Genomic DNA, 22,259 nt, shown 5'->3' on the forward strand with positions numbered 1-22,259 from the left:
TGATCAGTGCTGACCAGTCAGCTCAGAATGTAGTGTCTTCAACTACCGATGTATACTATATACAGTGTGCATCAGGAGTCAGAGAAGCGCGGTGCGGCCATCTTTGTTTCTCCAGGCTTGGAGGGTCGCTTTAAGCTTTGCTACAGGAGTTCATCCATAGACTGAAAACGCAGATCTACTAAACCTGAAATTTTTCTATATTTGTGCCTAGTCTAGGCATTCTATATACTGGAAACATCACATAAATCTCTCTCATTCCCTGATAGTTTACTACATTGTATCAACTTGGTAAAATGTATAAATGTGGAGTTCAAGCTGTTTAACTGTAGCAAATGGTGAGTATTAGTTTTGTACGATTTGCCATCTTCTGTATATAAGCAAGAATGTATCAGTTCACTGACAACAAGCAGTTTTATTATACGATTCGGTAGAAACACCAAAAAGAGTTCTAAGTCTTCCAAATGTGGAGATTCTTTCTTAAGATGATCCCGATGACCTCTGCACATATTTTAATTCATCATCTCAAGTAAAATATTCTTATAAGAAACAGGAAATAAACATTTACACATAACAGAGCAAAACGCTGTGAACATGACATGCCGTTCTATACAGCGCTGGTAATGGTTACGGTGACCTGGCTCTCTGCCGGATCAGAATCTCATCCTATAACATAGTAGGCGTTGTATAGCGGCATTGTGCATTGTCCCGGGACTGGATGAAGTGTTGTGAATAGCTGTCTCCACTAGAAGAGGATAAATAGAAAAAGGAAAAAGGCAAAGGGGACTCTGCACGAACACAAAGGACCAGACTATCTCATTAGAATTTCTATAGAAGTGTCTTTCAGGGACAAAAACAGTCTTTTCAGAGCCCTCTTGTGCTAAATATTATTTGACCACTTTTTAGTGGAACTTTCAGGGTCCATGAATACATTAGTTCTAGTCTTTTTGGGAGGAGCTGAACACCAAGGTTACTGTTTCCAGCATTGTTAAATTATACTGTATGTTATTTCCTGTCCCAGACCTCACCAGGCGCGATGGGTTGGATATGCCATAACTGTCTCTAATGAGAATAACCCTTTAATAACTGTAGATAGGCCGGCATTACACAGATAGGGATTACTTGGATAATGCTAATCCCTCAAAGAAAATGCAAAAAGAGACCTTTGTACTGTTTGCTCATATCCTGCTTAAGGTCCATGTAATAATGAACTGTGTCAGGGGCAAGACGCCAAGTATTTGCACAATGTTAAAATATATGCACATGGGGTTAAAATGTAGAAATAAGAAACGGTGCATTATACAACATTATCGATTACGCTTCACTGCTCGTTTGCACTTCCATCTGCTCAAGTTGTTCCTCATGTTCCAACATGACATCTATTGTAACAACACACAACAGGTGTCGGATGCTGTAGTCACCCGAAGTGTTGACTTAGGAAGGAAGAGCAGCAGGAGTGATGGGGTGCAGGAGTCAATTGGTAAGGTACAGTGTAATGTAATATAGTGTTATTTTTACATTCAGCCCACAGAGATGATATTTTAAGATCATGAAAAATCCTTTATAGGAAAGGTGACATTCCTGCACTTCCAAGTATGTTGAAATATCATCTTTCCTTCATATCATAATCTTAATTCTCTATAACAATCCTCACCTTTTTTTCAGGTGGCTTTCTATTTGTATAGTAAGGGCAGAAATTCTGAAGTAAAGGGAGTAATTCCAAGAAATATATTGTTGCTTCAAGCCCTATCATCGGCTCTTGAGAGAAGAACCCACAATCATAAAGGATGTTGTCATTAAGGGCATATACACTGACATGCCAAAAGTCATGGGATAGGAAATGTCTTGTAAGATCCCCTCTAGCCAAGTGAAGTGCAGCAACTCGATGCGGCATCGATTCCATAAGTGGACAGAAGACATCTGGAGGAACAATAGGCTACACCATCTGGATAGCCACCACAGCTACATGGTATTTGCAGGTACAGAATCTCAAATGTGAATGGACCTCTCCACCACATCTTATAAATGCTCAATTGGGCTTATGTCAGGCAAATGTGCAGGCCACACCATTTGTAGGAACTCTCCAGAATGCTTCTTGAACCAATTCTGGACAACTTGGGTCCGATATCACAGTGCATTATCCTGCTGGAATATCCCATCATTATGGGGGTACATGAAGTCCATGAAAATCTGCAAATAGCCACTAAGTAGTGAAATGTAGTGGACACCAGTCAGTAACATGTTTAGATGAACTGTGGACCCATTTCATGCCATGACAGCACAACCCACACTAGTACGGAATCGCCACCAGCCAGCATAGTGCCTTGTTGACAGCTGGGGTTCATGGGGTTGGCATCAGACACAAACCCTGCCATCAGCCCAAAAGAACTAGTACGTGACTCATCGGACCACACCACATGTCAGTCCTTTAGGGTCCAGTTAACAGCCTCACAAGCACAGGTGAGATAATTTATCTGGTGTTGTCTGCAGGACATGTGCATGCGATTTCTGCTGGAGTCCTGTTCACATGGACAATTCTAGTCAGAGGCCAGATGTCTTCATTATTAAGTACCCGTGGATGGCCAATGTGCTGTCCACTGTGGGTGGTAATTCCCTCCTATGACGTTTTTCAGGTAAATGTGTGACACTGTGGATCGAAGAATGTTACACTTTGGAAATAGAAAGCTTCATCTGTCTGGCACCCCCCATCATGTCTCATTTGGGGCTCTGATAATTCCCTTTGCTTTGCCATGAGCACGTTCGTCAGTGTTCAACCTCACTCACAAGAGAGCATCTGACCATTTAAACAAGTGTGGGCATTCCCAAGCCGTCACCCAACGTAACGGCCACTTCATAATCAATTTACATACTGCTATCCCATGACTTTTGGTATCTCAGGTATACAAACTATGCACTGAGAAAAGAAGCCGCCTAGTGTTGTTTTAGGCCTTTCTCCTTTGCTATTACATGACAAGATCATGTGCAGGTCCCTTAGCTCTAGAGCAGTGTTTCCCAACTCCAGTCCTCAGAAACCACCAACAGGTCATGTTTTCAGAATTTCCACAGTATCGCACAGGTGATGTCATTACTGTCAGACATTGCCACAGATGTTTTTACTATAGAATATCCTGAAAACATGACCTGTTCGGGGGTCATGAGGACTGGAGTTTGAGAAACACTAGTCTAGAGGAACTGCTCCATTAGCAAACAATAGCCCAAGGGTCATGGCCAAACTCCAGTCCTGGTTAACAAAACCCCGCACCATAATGAGGGGTTATTTTGATCTTTGCTATGAGACATAAGATATGCAGTCATCTGTCTTGCCTTACCTGCCAGTGCCCTTGGCGTACGGCGCAGAACAGTGGAGAGATGCCACGTCGGTTTACTCGGGACAAGATGGCTCCATGGTCAAGAAGCAGCTCACAAACCTCCAGCTTCCCCCGTCCTGCAGCTGCTGTAAGAGCTGAACCACACAAAAAGGATATTATAAGTACTCATAAAACCACATCTTATATTACAGGGGTATGTATGTATCTGCACACTTCTGTATATATATTCACTGGATATTTCAGACATTCTATGATCCTTGGAGCCCCGAGGCTACAATTTTAAGGACTTTTGTAGGCTCTGTGTAGGAGGTATATGGTCCTCATGGGGAGTCGGTCTCAATAAATCCTAAAAAAGTGAGACTGTGTCTGGTTATATGAATTATTTAATCCAAGAATCCCCTTGTGCTAAATAAAACGCATAATTTGTTCTACTTAAATAGATTACAAGTGGGGAGGAATTAAACCCACTTTCTGGAAGTCTGTAATTTACTACAAAACAGATGTTTATGTGACCAGACGTAACGTGATGTAAGATCTCATGGAGAGGTCTTCACATAACAGCCCTAAAAAGCCAATCTTTCGGTATGGATCAGCGACATTACAGCGATACAGGATACGGTTTGAGGTGTTGGAATTTATTTTGTGGTATGGCACATCACATGGATAGTCTACAACACCAGAATATCCTCCACTTTAACGAGAGCAGGGATTTGTAGCCAAAGTGATGGCGAGACCGATGACGTCACTAGAAGGATGTGCGGCTCTTGGAGGACACAGTGATTTGTCCAGTCTTATAGGATTGTAACAAAAGACAAAGAAGTGACGGAAGATAGAACATCGTGTCACAAAAGAGATCATTAAAAAATAGGTCAGCAGGAGAATAGTGTGCTGGAGAGGCCATGACCGTCCATTCTCGTAAACATATAAAACACTAAAACACACACACACACACACACACACACACACACACAGAACTGTGTAATTCAATGCATTTGATTGAGACGCAATTTAAATCCGGTCGTGTGAGACTGACCTAAGGCAGTACATTAGAGAGTGACTTTACACAGCACAACTATCAGCTGAATAGTCGCTAGATAGTTGCTTCGTGTAAACACGGCCAACAGCTGGGTGACAAGCAAGAATTTGTTCACCAATCGCTTTGTTTCAGATCACCTAGAAATAGTTGCTGGTTATTCAACTATGGTCTGATATAAACAGCTATTCATTGTCTTTTAACAACTAGTCAATAACTCTGCAGGGAGGTATGTACATGATCGGCACTGAACGCTAATTGGCTTCCGCCGTTTCTGAACATTTGGCCTCCTTATTACTGAACGCTCATTGGCTTGGGAAAACCCACAAATACACTGGAGTGATCCTTGATAGCACAGTCCCCCTGCTGGTTTTTGAAGGACCGCTTGCTGCTGCAGTCTCTTGCTGGTTTGCCCTTCAAGGGAACACTTGATGCAGCACCGACTGTTCAGTCAAACCAGCAAGAGATGGCATCAGCGAGTGTTTCCTTGAAGACCACTTGTACGTATTTATGTACATTCAGTGGACTCTGCAACCAATGAGCGGCCACTAAAGAGGAGTCTAAACTTCAGATACTCGCCAGCCAAAGAACATCACGTCTCCTAACTAATCAATAAATTATATTTAAAAATTCCAACAGTTCAGCCAAATTGATCAAAATTAGTGAAAGTAAAAAACAATCATTCTCTGTAAAAGCCTACAGACAACAGTCGTTTGTATGTTTTATCGACTATTCAGATGATGGTTGCCCTGTGTAAAGCCACTGTTAGGCAGAGAGGGGGTTAATGTAGCACACATTACTGGTTGTGCATTTAGGGTATAATACGGTCTTTTTGCCTTTTGTGTACCAAGGTGGAGAAACAAACATCAGAAATAACCTTCTCGGAATACTGCGCTCTTATTTACTATCTCATTTCCCTTTCAATACAGAAGTTGGAGAATTTACAGCTGAAGCCTTTTTTCAATAACCTCCTTCATTGAGGCCAATCACTTGACTCGCGCCGTTCTGAAACAAATTATTACAATGCAATAAGAAGCCATTTAGCTAACATTTGGCCGGGTTACAAATGTGTTCAGTGGTGCCAAGTACGAGCACAGAATTTTATGGTGTCATTGTGCAGGGAGATGAATGACACAAAGTGTTGGCCAAAGACAATCAACTCGTTAATGTGTCTGACTTCAGATTATTTATTCGTTTGCAGATTAGCAAACCTCAGTCTCTCATTTTCATACCAGGATTGAATGACCTATAAGACAGAGGGACACAGAACATTTCTAGCCATTGATTAGTGCTTTTTGAAGTCATAGCTTTTCCTGCTCAGGACAAGAATTCATGTCCTGACTTCAGGAGAAGAGATCGATTTAGTGTATCTAATACCAATCTTCTAGACAGCCCCAGATAAATGGCTGTCCAGCAAGAAGCCGTCACAATATGGCATCCATATACTGATGCAAAGTCAAACTGATGGGGAGCGAGTTCTCCTTCAATGGAAGTGTTCAAACAAAGGCTGGGCAGTCATCTGTCTGGGATAATTTAGTGAATCCTGCACTGAGCAGGGGGTTGGACCCGATGACCCTGGAGGTCCCTTCCAACTCTACCATTCTATGATCTGTAGGTTTTGTCAATTTTGCCGACAGTCTAAGGCAGTGGTCTACAACCTGTGGCTTTCCAGTCACTGTTGGTCGGGCTTTAGAGTTCCACAATGACTGTAGGACCACAGAGTGGAGACTACTAATCTAAGGCTGATTGGGTTGGTTTACTCAACACACCATAGACTTTATATACGCTTCCACCGAGTATAGATTTGGTCACCAATACCAATTATAACAGTTTTTTTTGTGATAAGCGGCTGACATGTTTGAGAACAGCCCACCCCAATTTTGCCCTCTCTTGCTATCCATTTTCCCAAATGGTAAAGCTTGAACAAGGGGACATTAGCTTTAGTTTCTGTTGCACAGTTCTGACCAAGGAGCCAAGTGCTTCACCAGATGTCAACAGTCAGTGGTATGGCACAGATCCTGGTATCAACCTTCAGGGAAATTATAATATCCCAAGTGTCATTAATATGTACAGCTGTCAACAGCTAAGGTGCCAACTGCATTGGGTCAGATAGCCTCACGTGGTTCCTGATCCACTAGTTGTGAAGGGGTGAAATTAAAAAAAATGAATATCTTTTTTGCTTTGACCCAGTATCTTTTTGAACTTAAGTAGTTATACAGTTGGCTGCAAACCAATCACAGCTGTTCCAAGGAGATGTTCTTCCGTCCTATGCAGGATTAAACTTGACAGCATACTTCATTGACACACAGTACATAATCTCCCCTGTTAAATTTGGCATACACTTTCCATTCATAAAAGGCATTTATGCGGAACCTTCAGACATAACTAGACCCTACCAGGCCATAAGGACGACTTAAGGTAAATAATGGCTAGGTGTCCAGCTAAAGATTTTGCTTCCAGGTCAAGTTATTCAATATACAGAAGGGCAACAGCTTGCATGATAGGACTTTCAGGTGCATTATAGTCACCCTCAAAGAACACATAAACAACAGTAAAAGGTAAAGATCTGTTTTTAGCTTTCATTACGATGCTAAAAAGTATATAATATACATATATTTATTTTATATCAGACTTGTCCTCCCCGCCCTATCTATAAACATTGAGTTGCATTGCTTCATATACATGTATGAAGGCTATGATCATTTAATAACTTCTGATGTTTTTTCCTAAGTGCCGTACAATAAGAAAAAGTTTTCCAAAAGTGGATTTTACTTTAAAATGTTGGGGTATCAATACACAGAGTTGTAGGAAATGGTGAATCTGTCACCAAACGAAGGCACTGCTGAAAGATTTGCAGAATCAGGCAATAATTCATTATGGAACTGCTAAGTAAGCAGTTACCCTGTACAATCTCATATGCAATCCTACATTTTAAATGGGACATATCACATATATACGGCATAATATAATATATATTAAATTTTTTAATTTTTTTTGGAAAGGGGGGGGGGGGGAAAGCTAATTAAAACATAACAAATATTCCACTTTTCTAATTTGTTTTCATTTTCTGATTGTAGATTGTTTTAATTGTATTGTCTGTACATAACTATAGGGGCGGACATCTTGCCTGAGCTGCAGAGATATTCCTTACAGCACATAATGGACAGGAGTTGACCCATAGACTTCTAAGGCAGAGTGTTGGGGGCATGCTCTGTGCAGGGAGGAGGAGGAGGAGGAGGTGTGCTGTGACCATCACTTATTGTGAATGGTGGGTGCTGTGTTAACTATACAGAAGTATCACCTTTCATTGTAATCCTGCCTGTGATGATAATAAATTTACTGCTGAGGAGTGATCTCTACAGAACAGGAAGTGTCAGACTATTATTAGGCTTAGTGGTCAGTGTGAGAACTGCAGGATTTTAGAATTTCTTTTTTTTTAATTTTTTTAAATATAGATTGTGACATTAAAAATTAAGAAACAAAAAAAATCACCAAAAAGTCTTAACAAATGTTAAAACTTGATTCACGCAGCAGGTCATTTTCTGATGCCATTCTCCATCATAGGAGCTTTACTAGCAGCAGAGTCAAACAGAAAGCAAGTTGTAGAGAATGCAGGAAGCAGCAGAACAAGGAGGGAGAGGTGTGGGGGCAGCAATAAAGTACAAGAATGTTCCCGATAATTATGGCCTGTTGTTTACCATGGATGATGGCGGCCGGCTGCGAGTTCCACCCTGAATCCAGTTTACCATATTCGGAAACTGGCTTACCCACAGCGTTCTTAAATAAACAGTATCATGGCAAAGTTATGCTCAGGAATTCCGGCTATTTTTGTGCTAAGGACGACTCTTATCTGATACTCTCTTGGCAGACGTGTTTCCACTAACCCTTCTCCTGCCAGGAAAAACCTACATTTTTAAGACAACGCAGGGTTATGGCACTGTTTATTCAAGACACAAAAATAACACAAAAACAGATCTTAAAATGTTTTCAGAGAATCATGTGAGCATACAGAACAAGCTCTGGTGTCTGTTCAGCACCTAACAGGGAAGCCATTAATCTGACACATCTCTGATCTTACCCCAACAAACCTGACAGAGAAAAAGGGGAAGAAATAAAGGAGGACGTGTCTGCCAGAAGGAAAGACGAAGAGTTTGACAGCCGGATTAAGGGAGGGTAATAAGAAGCCGAGTAGGCCCGAAGCCTGAGGAGGATGAAGAGCGGGGTGCGAGCGGCTCTGGAAGACGGCTAATGTAAACACTGGCGATTAGCGCCGTACAATCTATCCCCTCATTACAATCATGTAAAGACTCTCTCTCACAGCGTTTGCCAACACGTAGCGCTCGCCGTCTCCCTTCAATCCAGAGAAAACTTTTGTTTAAGTGTAAACTAAACACGAATAAATATACGTCTGACGTCTGTTTAGTTCACCGGATTAAACATGTACATTAAGGGATTAAATGTATTAAAAGAATCGGCGAGTACTGCGAGGGAGGACAAAAGAAAATACTATAAAGAAGGTCAGCATGCAAGGGGACTGCGAAGTGTGAGAGTACTGGGTCACATCTGTGTCGGAGGCTCCGTTTTGGCCGTATGCACACGGGCAGATCGGATTTAGCATGCGGAATACCCACAACATGATCCAACCCTGTGCCCAGATGGCATCCGTGCATACCTTTTTCTTTCGCCGGATGGTCTGCATGGCGAGCCATCAGACATGCGCAATACGGGTTTTTTTGTTTTTTTTTAAATCATGGCTTTTACCACATCGTCACTAGAAGACACAGAATCCGCAACGTCATTGTGAAAGGGCTGCAGATCAGACGGCTTCCATTGACTTCAACAGAAACAGTCTGTGCACAATCCAAATAGTAATAGAGCATGCTGTGATTTCTCCTCCATGAGCGAAAAAGTGCAATCAATTTCTGCTCGTGTAAGGAAATCGCATTTTGCCACTGCATGCTACAGGGGGTATTTGCTGCGAGATCTGGAGGCGGACGCACGCTCCAGATTCCACAATGCACATCCACCCGTGTGCATCCAGCCTATAAAGTTCTGTATGCAAGATTTTTTTCATCCTGTAAATTGACGGATCTTGAAAACTGCAACCTGATCTCATTTCTATCCATTAGACATCAATGTTGTGAGGCTATACTCTGATTTTTGGCTACATGATTTGCGTTGTGGCCAAAGTTGTTGGGTATCGCTTGCAAAAGAGTACACACACACACACACACACACACACACACACACACACACACACACACACACACTGCAGAATTTCTTTAACTGGAATCATATCAAAACCTGCACGTGTTAGGGCTCATGTCCACAACTGTGTTATAACCACGTATCACGCGTGCGTTGCACAGACATGTGATATGCCGTGAATGAAGTCCATGTAGACACTGCACATCAATATGCAAGAGTCACACTGCGCATATCCGTGTGATACGTGAGCATGTGCATTGCCATATGTGGTCCCCGTGGCCTCTCTGCCAGTAGAGCGTATGGTTGTAAAATGGGTAAAACGCTGCAGGAAGACCCGCGGGCAAGAGCCCTAATTATATGCAGACCGTGACACTAATTTTACCCCTTATCTGAAGAGATGAAATCTAGTGTTTAGATGTGCTGAATATTGATATGCTGCAGATTTAGACTCCGCGCTGCAGGTCCACGTGCTCTGTGGATTCTCGCCACGGAGTGCGGATACTTGTAAAATTCCTCAGCCAACCTGTAGCATTTCTGCAACGTGTGAGCATAGTCGAAAGGCCTATTCACATGGGTGAGTGCAATTTTGGTCAATAAAAACTGACCAATTTCACTGCGAGTGTATGCATGCGTTAGATCAGTTTTTGTGTTTTCAATGTGTCATCCGTTTTTCGCGGCTGTGAAAAAAAAACACAGCACGAGGTGCAATGGATGTCATCTAAAACTCATATACAAGTGCATTCCATTTTTTTTAATGCACCTATTGACCTGAATGGGCGATTCTGGTCCAAGACTCACACTGGAATAGAACATTCTGTGACTTTTTACATGGATCACCGCTCCGTGAAAAAATGAAATCACACAGGTGAATACACAAATTAAGGCTTTTTTTTACCATTCAAAACACTTTTTTTGCGCAAATTCCACCAGAAAACTGTGTTACATGCTTCCGACACATTTACCATGAGCTTTTAGATACTTTTGGACAGTTTTTCCGACTTGGTCAAAAAGGGGCATAGCCTAAATTGCGCCAAATTGTGAATTGTAACAGTTTCAAGACTTCAAATCATGGAACCTTGGCTGTGTACTTCTCTGCTGGTCAAGTATCAAGCGGTCGTGAAGCAACAGCACTTTTATTATGCTGTCTGCAAAATCTTTTTGCTCTATCTTGAAGGGCCTCATTTAAAGTCACGCCACCTTAGTTATAAATGGATGCCAATTCGTTAACATTGAATTTATTTTACGCATTCACAAACTGAAAAGCAAAAACTACAATGTTAGAAACCTGGGGCAAAATATGTACCAGCATACTTCTCATTAGAGAGTTTGGTAAGTTTTCGACGGTTTTGTAGACTAATGAAGCAAAATAAACTCGAATACAAGAAACTGAGAGCGTAACATCCCATCCGCCAAATAAAGAACATGTGTAACCAATCTGCCGAAGCAAAGACCACTGATCAAAGGCCACACAGTACACAGTGATATAAATAAAGGTCAGATGGATTTGGAAAACAGTTTTTTGTACATCAGCCTTGTCAGCTGCCATGATTAGAGAGGTTTTTCCTCCTAGAAACAGATAGCTCCATCCTCCGCATTCTACGTTCCCCTCACAGATGGTTTCTATAATCTTGGTTACGGGAATTTATAATGATTAAATAATACTTTAATGGTAACGAGTTAATATCTCTGTTTCTAAAGACTTTGTACGTTACCAAACGCTTCCATAAAATGGAGACAGCAGATAAACTGCGGAATACAATAAAAGAGCTTTGATCGAACTTCTACTAATCAGAAAAGTCTGATAGTCTGGCGCTAGTTATCGACACGGATGTGCAAAGTAATAGGGAACCTCATAAAACTTCGATGTGGGGAATGAACAGATATTCATTCAATTAGCCGCAGGATTTTAGAACAATCCGGCCCCTAGAAGAAGTTGGTGCTTGGCTGCAAAACTCGGCATGCAGTTCCATTTCAGGCAGATATGTAAATGATGATAGTTGTGGTGATTAGATGGACAATCTTGTCACCTGTGGCCCTAAAAAGGGTTTCACCTATGGCCTATAAGAGGCTCTCAGAGGCTCCTTGTGTGTAGTGACCTCTTCTTCTGCTTGTGTACAGCTTGTTGACCACTAGATGCAATGAAAAAGAATTTGTTCCGTTACCAGAGTCTGAGAAAGGCGCATTACTGAGAGTGAGAGAAGCCGGATGGTTGTATCGACAAATTGCCCGACACATGGGCCATTGTGACCACACTGTTAACAGTGGATGCATGAGGGCACACAAGGTGACCGGGCTCAGGATGCCCTTGGCAGACCACTATTAAAAGGATTGTCTGATCATCCCACAAGCAGCTCCAACGGTTTTGTTGCCTCTATCCGGAGACATCCTTACAGGCCCCTGTGGGAAGGATATTTGGTCTCATGGTGCCCAATACGTGTACTGACTGACACGCATCATCACCTTCATGAACAACTAAAGTGGACTGCTACGGAGTGGAACTGTTTTTTTTAGTTATGAATCCAGATTTAGTTTGGGGTGAGCGCCTCAATCCTGCCTTTGCGGTGGACCGGCACACTGCCCCCTGCCGGTGTGATGGTCTGGGGGCCATCGCATTTGACATTTGGTCAGCCCTAGTGGTGGTAAGAGGGACAATGACAGCTCAGCGATATGTTCAGGATGTCCTGCAGCCACATGTGTTCCTCTCAGAGCAGCTTCCAAAAGGCAGCCGCACACACAAGGATGCCACAGGAAGGTCTCCACAACATTGCCACACTTCTGTGGCTGCCCGGGTAACCGGATTTATGGCCAAGAGAGCATGTATGGGGCCATCTGGGACACTAACTTCAATAGACTACAAGTTTGCACGATCTAGAGGCTCAATTACAGCAAATGAGTGTATATACACATTTACTTTTTACCGTCCAATATTCCAGAAATATACTACTCTAGTATTGGTCGCATCCCACCAGAACTGGATTGAAAAAATTCCCTATGGCCACAAAAAGCTACTATATGTATTATTTCAGGAATGAAAACAACCCTCATGGTTTCTCGGTTTCAGCGCAAAATTCTGTCCCAGGAGCAGGGATGACGCAATCTTCAGACTACCTAATCCTCCCAATGCAGTGGTAGTGTTAGACTACTAATGCACTATACCTACTCTATGATTGGCCAGTGCTGCCGATGTGTTCAGCCCTGGCCAATCAGCGCAGTATGTGCATAGATTGTTAGGAAATTTCTGCATAAGCTAGGATGGTTGAAAGTGGGTGGATTAAAGGGGCCTAAGAGAAGAACGTATGGAGGTATTCAACCCCATCTGATGTCCCCTATTGGCTATAATGGTCCCCTTCAGATTTTTGTCACGGTGTCCATAATTTTATCGTAAAAAGTAGTGCTGCATTACTTTTTCTGGCATTATGGAAAACAATGACGGACCCCCAAACAATAATGTGAACAAAGCTTATATTACATCCCAAATATGACAATTAAGAAAAAACGTCTGGAATCACGTATTGACTCTTTTTGCTGTCTGAAGACACAGCTTTGCCTAAATAGAAAATGGCTTCATCACTAATACGGCATCTTCATATTAGGCCGGCAATAACCACAGAGAGGATTACAGCCGTAGTGAGTCAATGACATGTAAAATGGTTCCAGCTGTAGAGGAAATGCACGTCAAGAGAAAGGATGGCAGAGGAGAACAAAGAAGCAGGAAGGAAAAATCGGTGATGAAAGGTTCGAATCTCTAATGAAATCAGATTGGGAGTTTAAGAGAAATTAGCACTAATAAAACCAGCGGTGATAACGACCAATAAGATTACAGACACTGGGAAATGAAAGCAAAGCATTGATTGGCTGTCATGGACAACAGCTACTGGATGATGCAGTCACATGACCACTCGATGGGCTTTCATATTAGATAAAGCCCACATATGAACAAGCAGGCAGATTTATTACACTGTTGCCCATGTTTTATGGCAGTATATCTGTGTACTATGAGGGTGAGAAATAAAATAATTTGCTCCCCGCATTATTATTTTAAGTGGCATTGTCACTTTTTTGTATGGCCATTATAAAAGAATAAAAGACAAAGCAGGGCAATAAATGCGCATTTACAGGGTGTAGACAGCAGTTTAATCGTTCGTCCCGTCATGTTCCAACAGAGATATCAGCTGTTGTTATCGCCATTCATCCAGCACATTTCTCCTGATCAAGGTGTGGCGTGGGAAAATACATGTTCTGCCAGCATGAAATATGAAGAAACAAAGTCAAAGGATGACCTGAATCACAGAAAATGTGCGGAAGGAGAGAACAAAGCAGCGGTTTAAAGAGCACCTGCCCCATATACACAAGGCGATAGGAAGCCGTTCCCGTAGGTAGAACCAGTCCGAATAATTACTGAGGATCATCACCGAGATATGCAGATATTTTCTCTACAACCCGATGTCATTGGTCCTCCATGAGAACTGCAGTGATCCGATTTTAACTCTTTAAGGACCACCCCTTTTCTCCCCATTTTCGTTTTTTCCCTCTTCTAAACTTCTAAGTGAAGTGAAACGGAAATAAAAAAAATAAAAAAAACACAATTCCACCATCTTTGGACAGGTCTTGTTTTTACGGTGGACATACTGCGGCAAAAATGTGACACCACCAAATTTATGAGTACATTAAAAAAAAAAAAAAACGATCTAAATTTGATATTGCTGTAATGGTACTAAACCACATAATGCCTAGTGCAGCATGAATGCCATAAAAATATAACCTCCTAAAACTATGCATTCTTGTTTTATTTCCTCTCTTCAAAAGTCTTCCAATACATTGTATAGTTAGTTAAATGGTAACATTAAAAAATACATCTAGTTCTGCAAAAAAACAAGCCTCTATGTACCGCAGGCATGTCACATGAAAAGTAAGAAAAAAAGATTCTTTCAAAGTGAGAATACCAGAACTGTGGGATGTGACTTGGTCATGAAAGGGTTAAACAGTAACACATCTACGGTAAGTATATAACCCAAGCAATAGAATATGATTACCTGTCTCTCCCCACAGCGTGTCGTTCTCATTGATGTCTATTGGGTAATCTTGATCATGGTTCAAAAGGCATTTCACCACCTAGAAAAAAAATATAAATGCTCTGCTGATTAGGACAGAAGTGTGACGGTATAAACATAAATGCATCGGCAGAATTAAAAGTTCATCCATGAGGAAACTTCACATACATTGTGGAAATGCATTTCTAGCAGTTCTCTAATATATACCTATTTGTATAAATGATCCCATGAGGCCTCATTCAGACGAGCGTGATTCTTTGTGCGCGAAAAAAACCTGCTGCTCGCATGAGCGGAAAATGCGTGAGCGGGCAAAGTTTGCACATGAAACTTTGCCCGTTAATTGGAGCAGCTGCTCCACGAAGGTCCCCTTACCATTGAACACTGTGACAGCACTATCACAGTGTTCAGTGGTAATAGGACTCCCCGCAGGGGTGAAAGAATTCCCTGCCACAGCTGTGGCAGAGTACCGTGAAGCTATCCCATTGCTTATATTACAAGCCCTTGCTTGAAAATAGCCCATAGCTGTAGGAAAAAAAATAATCTAAACTTACCTGGCAACGCTGTCGAGGGCTCCGGCGCATCTTCTACCCGGCTCAGTTCTGCATCCCTTTCTTCTGGCCGGAGATTTAAAAATCCCTGCCTCCTGGAAGCGCTGCCTCTGATTGGTTGAGCGCAGGGACCAATCACAGCCATTCAATCATTGAATGGCTGTAATTGGTCCCTGTGCTCAGCCATTCATTGAATTCAATGAATGGCTGAGCACTGCCTTTGATTGCCTGAGAGCTGTGACCAATCAGAGGCAGCGCTCAGATGTCATTCAATGAGAGCCAGCGCTTTCAGGAATCGGGGATTTTTCAATCCCTGGCCACCAGAAAAAAGACGACTGCCGGGGATCGGGGAGAAGAGCCGGACAGTGCTTGTAGGACAGTTAAGATTTTTTTTTCTACAGCTAGGGATGGTTTTCGGAGTAGGGCTTATATTTCCACACTCCCCCCCCTTTCTCTCCGAAAATCATCACTGTGGGGGTTGCCTTCATCCCATTGCTTTCAATGGGGCAGCAACAGCGCATGAGATAGCATCGTGGTCCTCTGCCACAGCTCAGAGTGTTCAGTGATGAGGGGACTCCCCGTGGGGATTAACAGAGTTTCCATTAACCCCTGCTCCCATAGGAGTCAATGGAAATTCTGAGAAAACGTGCATGTACATGTGCATGATGTCCTATCTTTTTTAGGTGCGCCATGTTTGCACTTCAAATTCTCTGCATATGAATGCTTCTGTAGGAACCCACTGGTTCTTTTAGAAGCGTGCATTAAGTGTGCGCAAAACACACGCTCATGTGAATGAGGCCTGAGAGAGAGATATTCAGTAAACCGACAAGTGTCGTCGGCTCAGGAAAAAGTAAAGGGCAGATTAATTCATTTACTATTGAAAATGTGACACACATTGTACAAATTGCACCAGAAAACAGTCTTACAAGCATTGCAGCATATCGATCATGTGCTTTAGACACTTTTGGACCCTTTTTTTCAACATGACCAACAAAAGAGCAAGGCTTCATAGTAAAAGGGGTGTGCGTAAATGCGACATTGTGCACCAAAATTAGTGCACAAGTTAGAGTGGTATTCCCATTGATAGGATATGCCTTCACTGTATGCTCGGTGGGAATCGGACCTATAAAACCCTGGTAATCCTGAGAATTAAGTGGTCACAGCATCAAATCACAATTTCTGCCTTTACTGCTCCCCGTCACCCAACTGGTTTCCCCAGAATGGAGCTGTGCTGCAGTTTCCATTCACAGCAGATGACGGGACGCAGCAGTGCTGAGAAATGGGGTGAATCAGTGCTACTGCCCCTAATTCTCAGGGTCGGTGGAGGTCTCGTAGGTCAGACCCTACCAATCATACAGAGATGCATATTCTAGTGGTATATCACTACTTTATGAGATGGGAATAATCCATTAAATGGATAAAACCCTGGCTGCTTGAACCCTCCACTAGGGGGAGCTTAGTGCATACTGTGGACAATCACTTTTATTCTTGAAGTGTAGTAGGTGGTTATTAATTAAGCCATTTGTTGAGTACAACAGCTGAGAGCCCGCCACATTCGATATGGAAAATATTCCAGGATCTTGCAACATTAATCATTACTACTAGACTGTAACTAAAATAGTCTTAAGACCTCGTCTATTTATATGTGCTGAGAAGAACAACATCATGGCTGCATAGTTTTATAAACGGTTTCCATGGTCACATTGCTGTTGAACCGTTTTCATTCAGGGTAAAAAAAACACAGTTCTGGGTGACCCGAGGAGCCGCATCACGTCAGGCTTCGGAGAAGTTACTCTTTTGGAGGGGTTGCATAGGATTAGAAAAAAAGGGCCTGCATTTTGTCAAGAAAAAGGTTTGTGTCTGCTATTGCAGCATTCACTTCAATGGGGATAAGCTGCAATACCAGATACAGCCCAGGAACAAGAGTGGCGCTGTTTCTGAATCCGAAACACCACCTTTATTAAATACCGTTCTCTGTGTTTAGAGTAACTTTGGCTCCTGGGCCTAATTTCAAGTCCTCATACATTATGCTGACTACTAACAGCAAAATGGAAATGATGCCGCAGCGGTCCTAACTACAATGAACAAGCAAGGGACTTGCAACGTCGAGTCTATATTGTTATAGCCAAATGGCATGAAATATTGCCACATCAGATATTGGGGGAAGAGTATAGCAATCCCACAGACATTAGCTTGTAGGTAGGATACGCTAACATATGTCTACGGTAGCTTGGGCCGTGTTCACATCTGCATCAGAGACTGGGGTACAAAATGCTGGATGAAACAGAGCAGCAGGCCGAATTGTTTTTCCCAGAAAAATACCAGCAGCATGATGGAAGCCCGCTAGACTTAAATCACCGCCGCAAAAAAATCCCTACATTAAAACTAACTTTCTTATATACATTCATGGTCAAAACCATCCCTCCCCAGAAGTTGTCAGAATCCATGACACTTTCTCTCTGTGATTATAACGTTTATATAAGCAAGTGATTACAATATCCGAGCAAAGGAAGGATTTTTTGAGTAAAACTGGATAATTGAAGAGAGGCTCTAGTTCACTCCTGTACCGCCTCTAACTTGGATACAAGATGTGATACAGGCAGACATGGAGGCTCTAGTACCCTGTTGGGCCGCCTCTAACTTGGATACAAGATGTGATACAGGCAGCATGGAGGCTCTAGTACCCTGTTGGGCCGCCTGTAGCTTAGATACAAGATGTGATACATTCGGCATGGAGGCTCTAGTACCCTGTTGTATCGCCTCTAGCTTAGATAAAAGATGTGATACGGGCAAGCATGGAGGCTCTAGTTCCCTGTTGGGCCACCTCTAGCTTGGATACAAGATGTGATACGGGCAGGCATAGAGGCTCTAGTACCCTGTTGTACCGCCTTCAGCTTGGATACAAGATGTGAACAGGTGGACATGGAGGCTCTAGTCCCCTGTTGGGCCGCCTCTAGCTTGGATGTAAGATGTGATACGGGGCAGGCATGAAGGCTCTAGTACCCTGTACTATCGCCTCTAGCTTGGATACAAGATGTTATACAGGCAGGCTTGAAGGGTCTAGTACCCTGTTGTACCACCTCTAGCTTAGATACAAGATGTGATAAGGGCAGGCATGGAGGCTCCAGTACCCTGTTGTACCGCCTCTAGCTTGGATAAAAGAGGTGATAAAGGCGGGTATGCAGGCTTAAAAGGCAGGATTAAGGGGCTCACCCCTAGGTCTCCAGACAAGAACACAGTCATCGTTGTTCAGTGCCCAAACTAAACCTAGATTCTTCAATTCATGAGTAGGGCTACTTAATCATGTAATGGGCTATTTTAAATATATGGACCTGCACTCTGTTTTTTGAACTTATCTAATGAAACAATATTAATTGCTCAATATATGTGCGTTTTTGACTATTTATTGGACCTAGGCAGTTTTAAAACATATATTAAAACTTATGTTCTAATGTAGGGATGCTTTTGTGGCTGTGAATAATGGAAGTAATCCCTGTGAGATTTTGTTTTCTGTAATTTCAAGCCCAATACACCCCATTATAGTCAATGATGGAGCCAAAATTATACCAGAGATGCGAACATGGCCATAGGAATTTTCTGGTTCATCCCATAAATGAAATATGCCATGGCACCGGTATCAGATTTTAAAAAACTGGAGGCACAAATTGGCTGGTGCCTTATACATGTAAAGCAAAAAACGCAGTGGTGTACTCCTCATGAGCATCTTGTGCCCTCCGCAGCCTTCCCCTTATCCCTACTTGGACGTCCTCCTCTTGCCGTTTCCATAGTGCCTTAAGTGCCTAATTAATATATTGACACAAAATGCACATTACTCAGTGTATTCAGATGCAAATATCGCCTTCAGCAAGCATCTTGCCCCCAGGACCGCCTATAGGTACAGGCCAACTGTGCATCACTAATACTTCAGAGTGATGATTTTGTGCTACATTTTCTTTACTACCGTGTTTCCTAGAAAAACTTCTTAACTACAATAATTGGCTATAAAAATGCCTCTTTAATCTGTTTTAAAGTTTACACAATCTCCAAAGCTCCTTAAAACAAGATGCAGGCGTGTCCTTCTGAAGCCTATAATACACAACCGCCACCATAATCATTACATTGCTATAATTAAAGGCACCGTATCAAGGTCAGAAAGATTTTCAAGAGATCTAGGCACAGTGAAAAACCTACAAATATAACAATAGTCCCGCATTCTGGGCCCAGAATACTGGAAGTTCTTTAGTGAAATGTAAAGATGACAGGATCTTAGGATTTCTGGGGTAGATGTCTGCTACAGCCCGTCTCCTGCTCTACAAGGTATTTTTACTTTTCCTGTTTACATACTATTCAAAACTTTAAATTCAGAATTTTGACCCGTTTTCTTATATTAAACACAATAACTGCCAACTTATAAATTAAAGAAAGTACCAATAATGGTGACTAATCTTTTAGCCAGGTCTATGGTGTAAACACTCTCTGTCCATACTGTGAATGAAGCAGCTCCCTCCTCCCTCTCTTAACAGGAAATGCCATTATAATCCCCCACATAGTCCTTTTCTTCTAAAATCAGCTCCAATGTTGCCCACGGGCTGTGCCTGGTATTGCAGCTTGAATATGGCGAAGCTGCAATACCAAACAAAGCCTTAGGACAAAAATTGCGATATTTCTGGGAAAACAACCACTTTTTTTTCTAATCTCAAAGCCATTTAATGTTTCTATTCTGGTGGGATGCCAACAACACAATCTTAATATATATATACTACCGTTTTGTTGCTTACAATCATAGCTTATGATCAACCCAGTCAGTGATACTACCGTTATGTTGCTATGATAGTATCACTGACTGGGTTGATCAGGGAAATGCGGTAGATACAGTTTATCTTGACTTTAGTAAAGCATTTGCAAAATATCTCATACTATACTTATTGAAAAAATGACCAAATATGGGATGGATAAGGAAACTGTTAGGTGGATTCACAACTGGCTGAGTGATCGTACTCAAAGAGTGGTCATAAATAGCTGCACATCCAAGTGGAAAAATGTATCAAGTGGGGGACCACAAGGCTCTGTGCTAGGCCCAGTGGTGTTCAAGATATTTATAAATGATCTGGAGGAGGGAATTGATGGGAAACTGATCAAATTTGCTGATGACACAAAGCTAGGAGGAGTAGGTAACATTAGGGAAGAGAGAGAGAGAGAGTATTCAAAAAGATCTAAAAAAGCTTGCACAGTGGGCAGTGACTAACAGAATGGTATTTAACAAGGAGAAATGCAAAGTCCTACATCTGGGCAAGAAAAATGAAAAAAGCACATACAGAATGAGAGGAATTGGGGTAAGCAGCAGCACATGTGAAAAAGACTTGGGCATACTAATAGATCAGAGACTGAACATGAGTCAACAATGTGATGCAGCAGCCAAAAAAGCAAACACAATTCTGGGATGTATTAAGAGAAGCATAGAGTCTAGATCATGTGAGGTTATTATTCCCCTCTACTCATCTGGAATACTGTGTCCAGTTCTGGGCACCCTACTTTAAAAAAGACATAGACAAACTGGAGCAAGTTCAGAGAAGAGTTACCAAGATGGTGAGCGGTCTGCAAATCATGTCCTATGAGGAATGGTTAAAGGATCTGGGAATGTTTAGCTTGCAAAAAAGAAGGCTGAAAGGAGACTTTATAGCTGTCTACAAATATCTGAAGGGCCGTCACAGTGCAGAGGGATCAGCCCTATTCTCATCTGCACAAGGATTGGAAAGGGTTAAAATACCCTTTTTCAATTACTTAAAAACAAACAATACAAAATAAACATAACTGATAACACCATGGTCACATTGCCTACCTAAAAAAAACTAAATTAAAAAGTGATCAAAAAGGCACATATACCCCAAAATGGGCCCAATAAATACCACAGCTTGTCTTGCAAAAAACAAGTCCTCACATAGCCTCATCAACGGCAAAATAAAGGTGCTTTCACATCTGTGCTGGGGCTTCCGCTCTGTTCGGGAGCAGGAAAGGGGAATCCCTGTAGCCGAATGGTTAAGTCTGTGGACGCAACCGAACAGTGCTGGGACACCGTTTTCTATAATGGGGTCCCCCTGCTTTCTGCCCAGCTGCTCAGTTTTGGGTAGGAAGAATAAGTGCTGCAGGCAGCTGCATCTGTGACGGAACCTCTGGCCGGATGTTCCCACGCAGGTATGAAACCACCCGTAGGCTGGGCTCACACAAGCGTATCTCATAGCGTGCGGGCTATGAGATATATGCGCGTGGCACGCAACTAGTCAAAATAGACCACCGTCATGTATTCATGCCAAGATACTGTGATTTTTCTTGCGCACATAATTTACACAGTTCATGTGAGTGGCAACTTGGCTCCCTATGAGGTATTGGTACAGCATATTATGCATGCAATACCCGCACGCGTAATACGCTATTACCATAATGCTCCTCTGAAACAGCCCTTATAGTTAGGAGGGTACAAAATATTGCAACAAAAATATGTATATTTTTTTTAAACAGACTCTTATTTTGCAAAAGTACTAAAACTTATCAACTACATAAATATGGTATCTTCATAACCACACAGACCACAAGAATAAAACCAGTGTCCTTTTTGCTGTGTGGTGAGTTTCACAAACATGAATCCTCAGTAACAAACCCCCAAAAGTTGCGCAACTTTTTTTCCCTATTCCACCACACAAAAAAGATTAAAACAAAAATCTACATTACATGATATGATTCATTAAATGGTGCCATCGGAAAAATACAACCAGTCTTGCAAAAACAAACCTGATACAGCTATGCTGAGGTTTAAAAAAAAAAAAAAAAAAAAAAAAAAGGGGGGGGGGGGGCTAAAAGGAAAAAAAAAAGAATTGTGCCCAAAATAACCCAAGGTGCCAAGGGGTTAGAATATGGTGTCAGCATTTACTTTCCCTATTCGTACAATCGCTGCCCATACAGTCTCTGAACTGAACAAATCCCATCAAAGCAGCGACACACGGGACTCCCCGACACCCCAAAATGTAGAAACCCCAAGTAGAGGACACAGAGTGTCTATTGTTTAATCCCAGCCCGAGGATCTGGAGCACATGTGCTG

At 42.2% G+C, this 22,259-nt stretch overlaps 1 protein-coding gene across 4 annotated transcripts in view; it reads right to left on the reverse strand.

The window, feature by feature from the left end:
• The window catches only part of TANC1 (tetratricopeptide repeat, ankyrin repeat and coiled-coil containing 1), a 212,609-nt gene that overhangs the window by 19,084 nt on the left and 171,266 nt on the right, over positions 1–22,259 (reverse strand). For all 4 annotated transcript variants that reach the window (XM_066575989.1, XM_066575991.1, XM_066575988.1 and 1 more), the window contains exons 18-19: positions 14,601–14,679; positions 3,327–3,460 (exon numbers count right to left, since the gene is read on the reverse strand). In XM_066575989.1, coding sequence (XP_066432086.1) covers positions 3,327–3,460; positions 14,601–14,679 — 213 coding nt within the window. The remainder of the gene's footprint in view (positions 1–3,326; positions 3,461–14,600; positions 14,680–22,259) is intronic.

Source organism: Eleutherodactylus coqui, chromosome 8 (genome assembly GCF_035609145.1).
Source record: "Eleutherodactylus coqui strain aEleCoq1 chromosome 8, aEleCoq1.hap1, whole genome shotgun sequence".
NCBI lineage: Eukaryota > Metazoa > Chordata > Amphibia > Anura > Eleutherodactylidae > Eleutherodactylus > Eleutherodactylus coqui.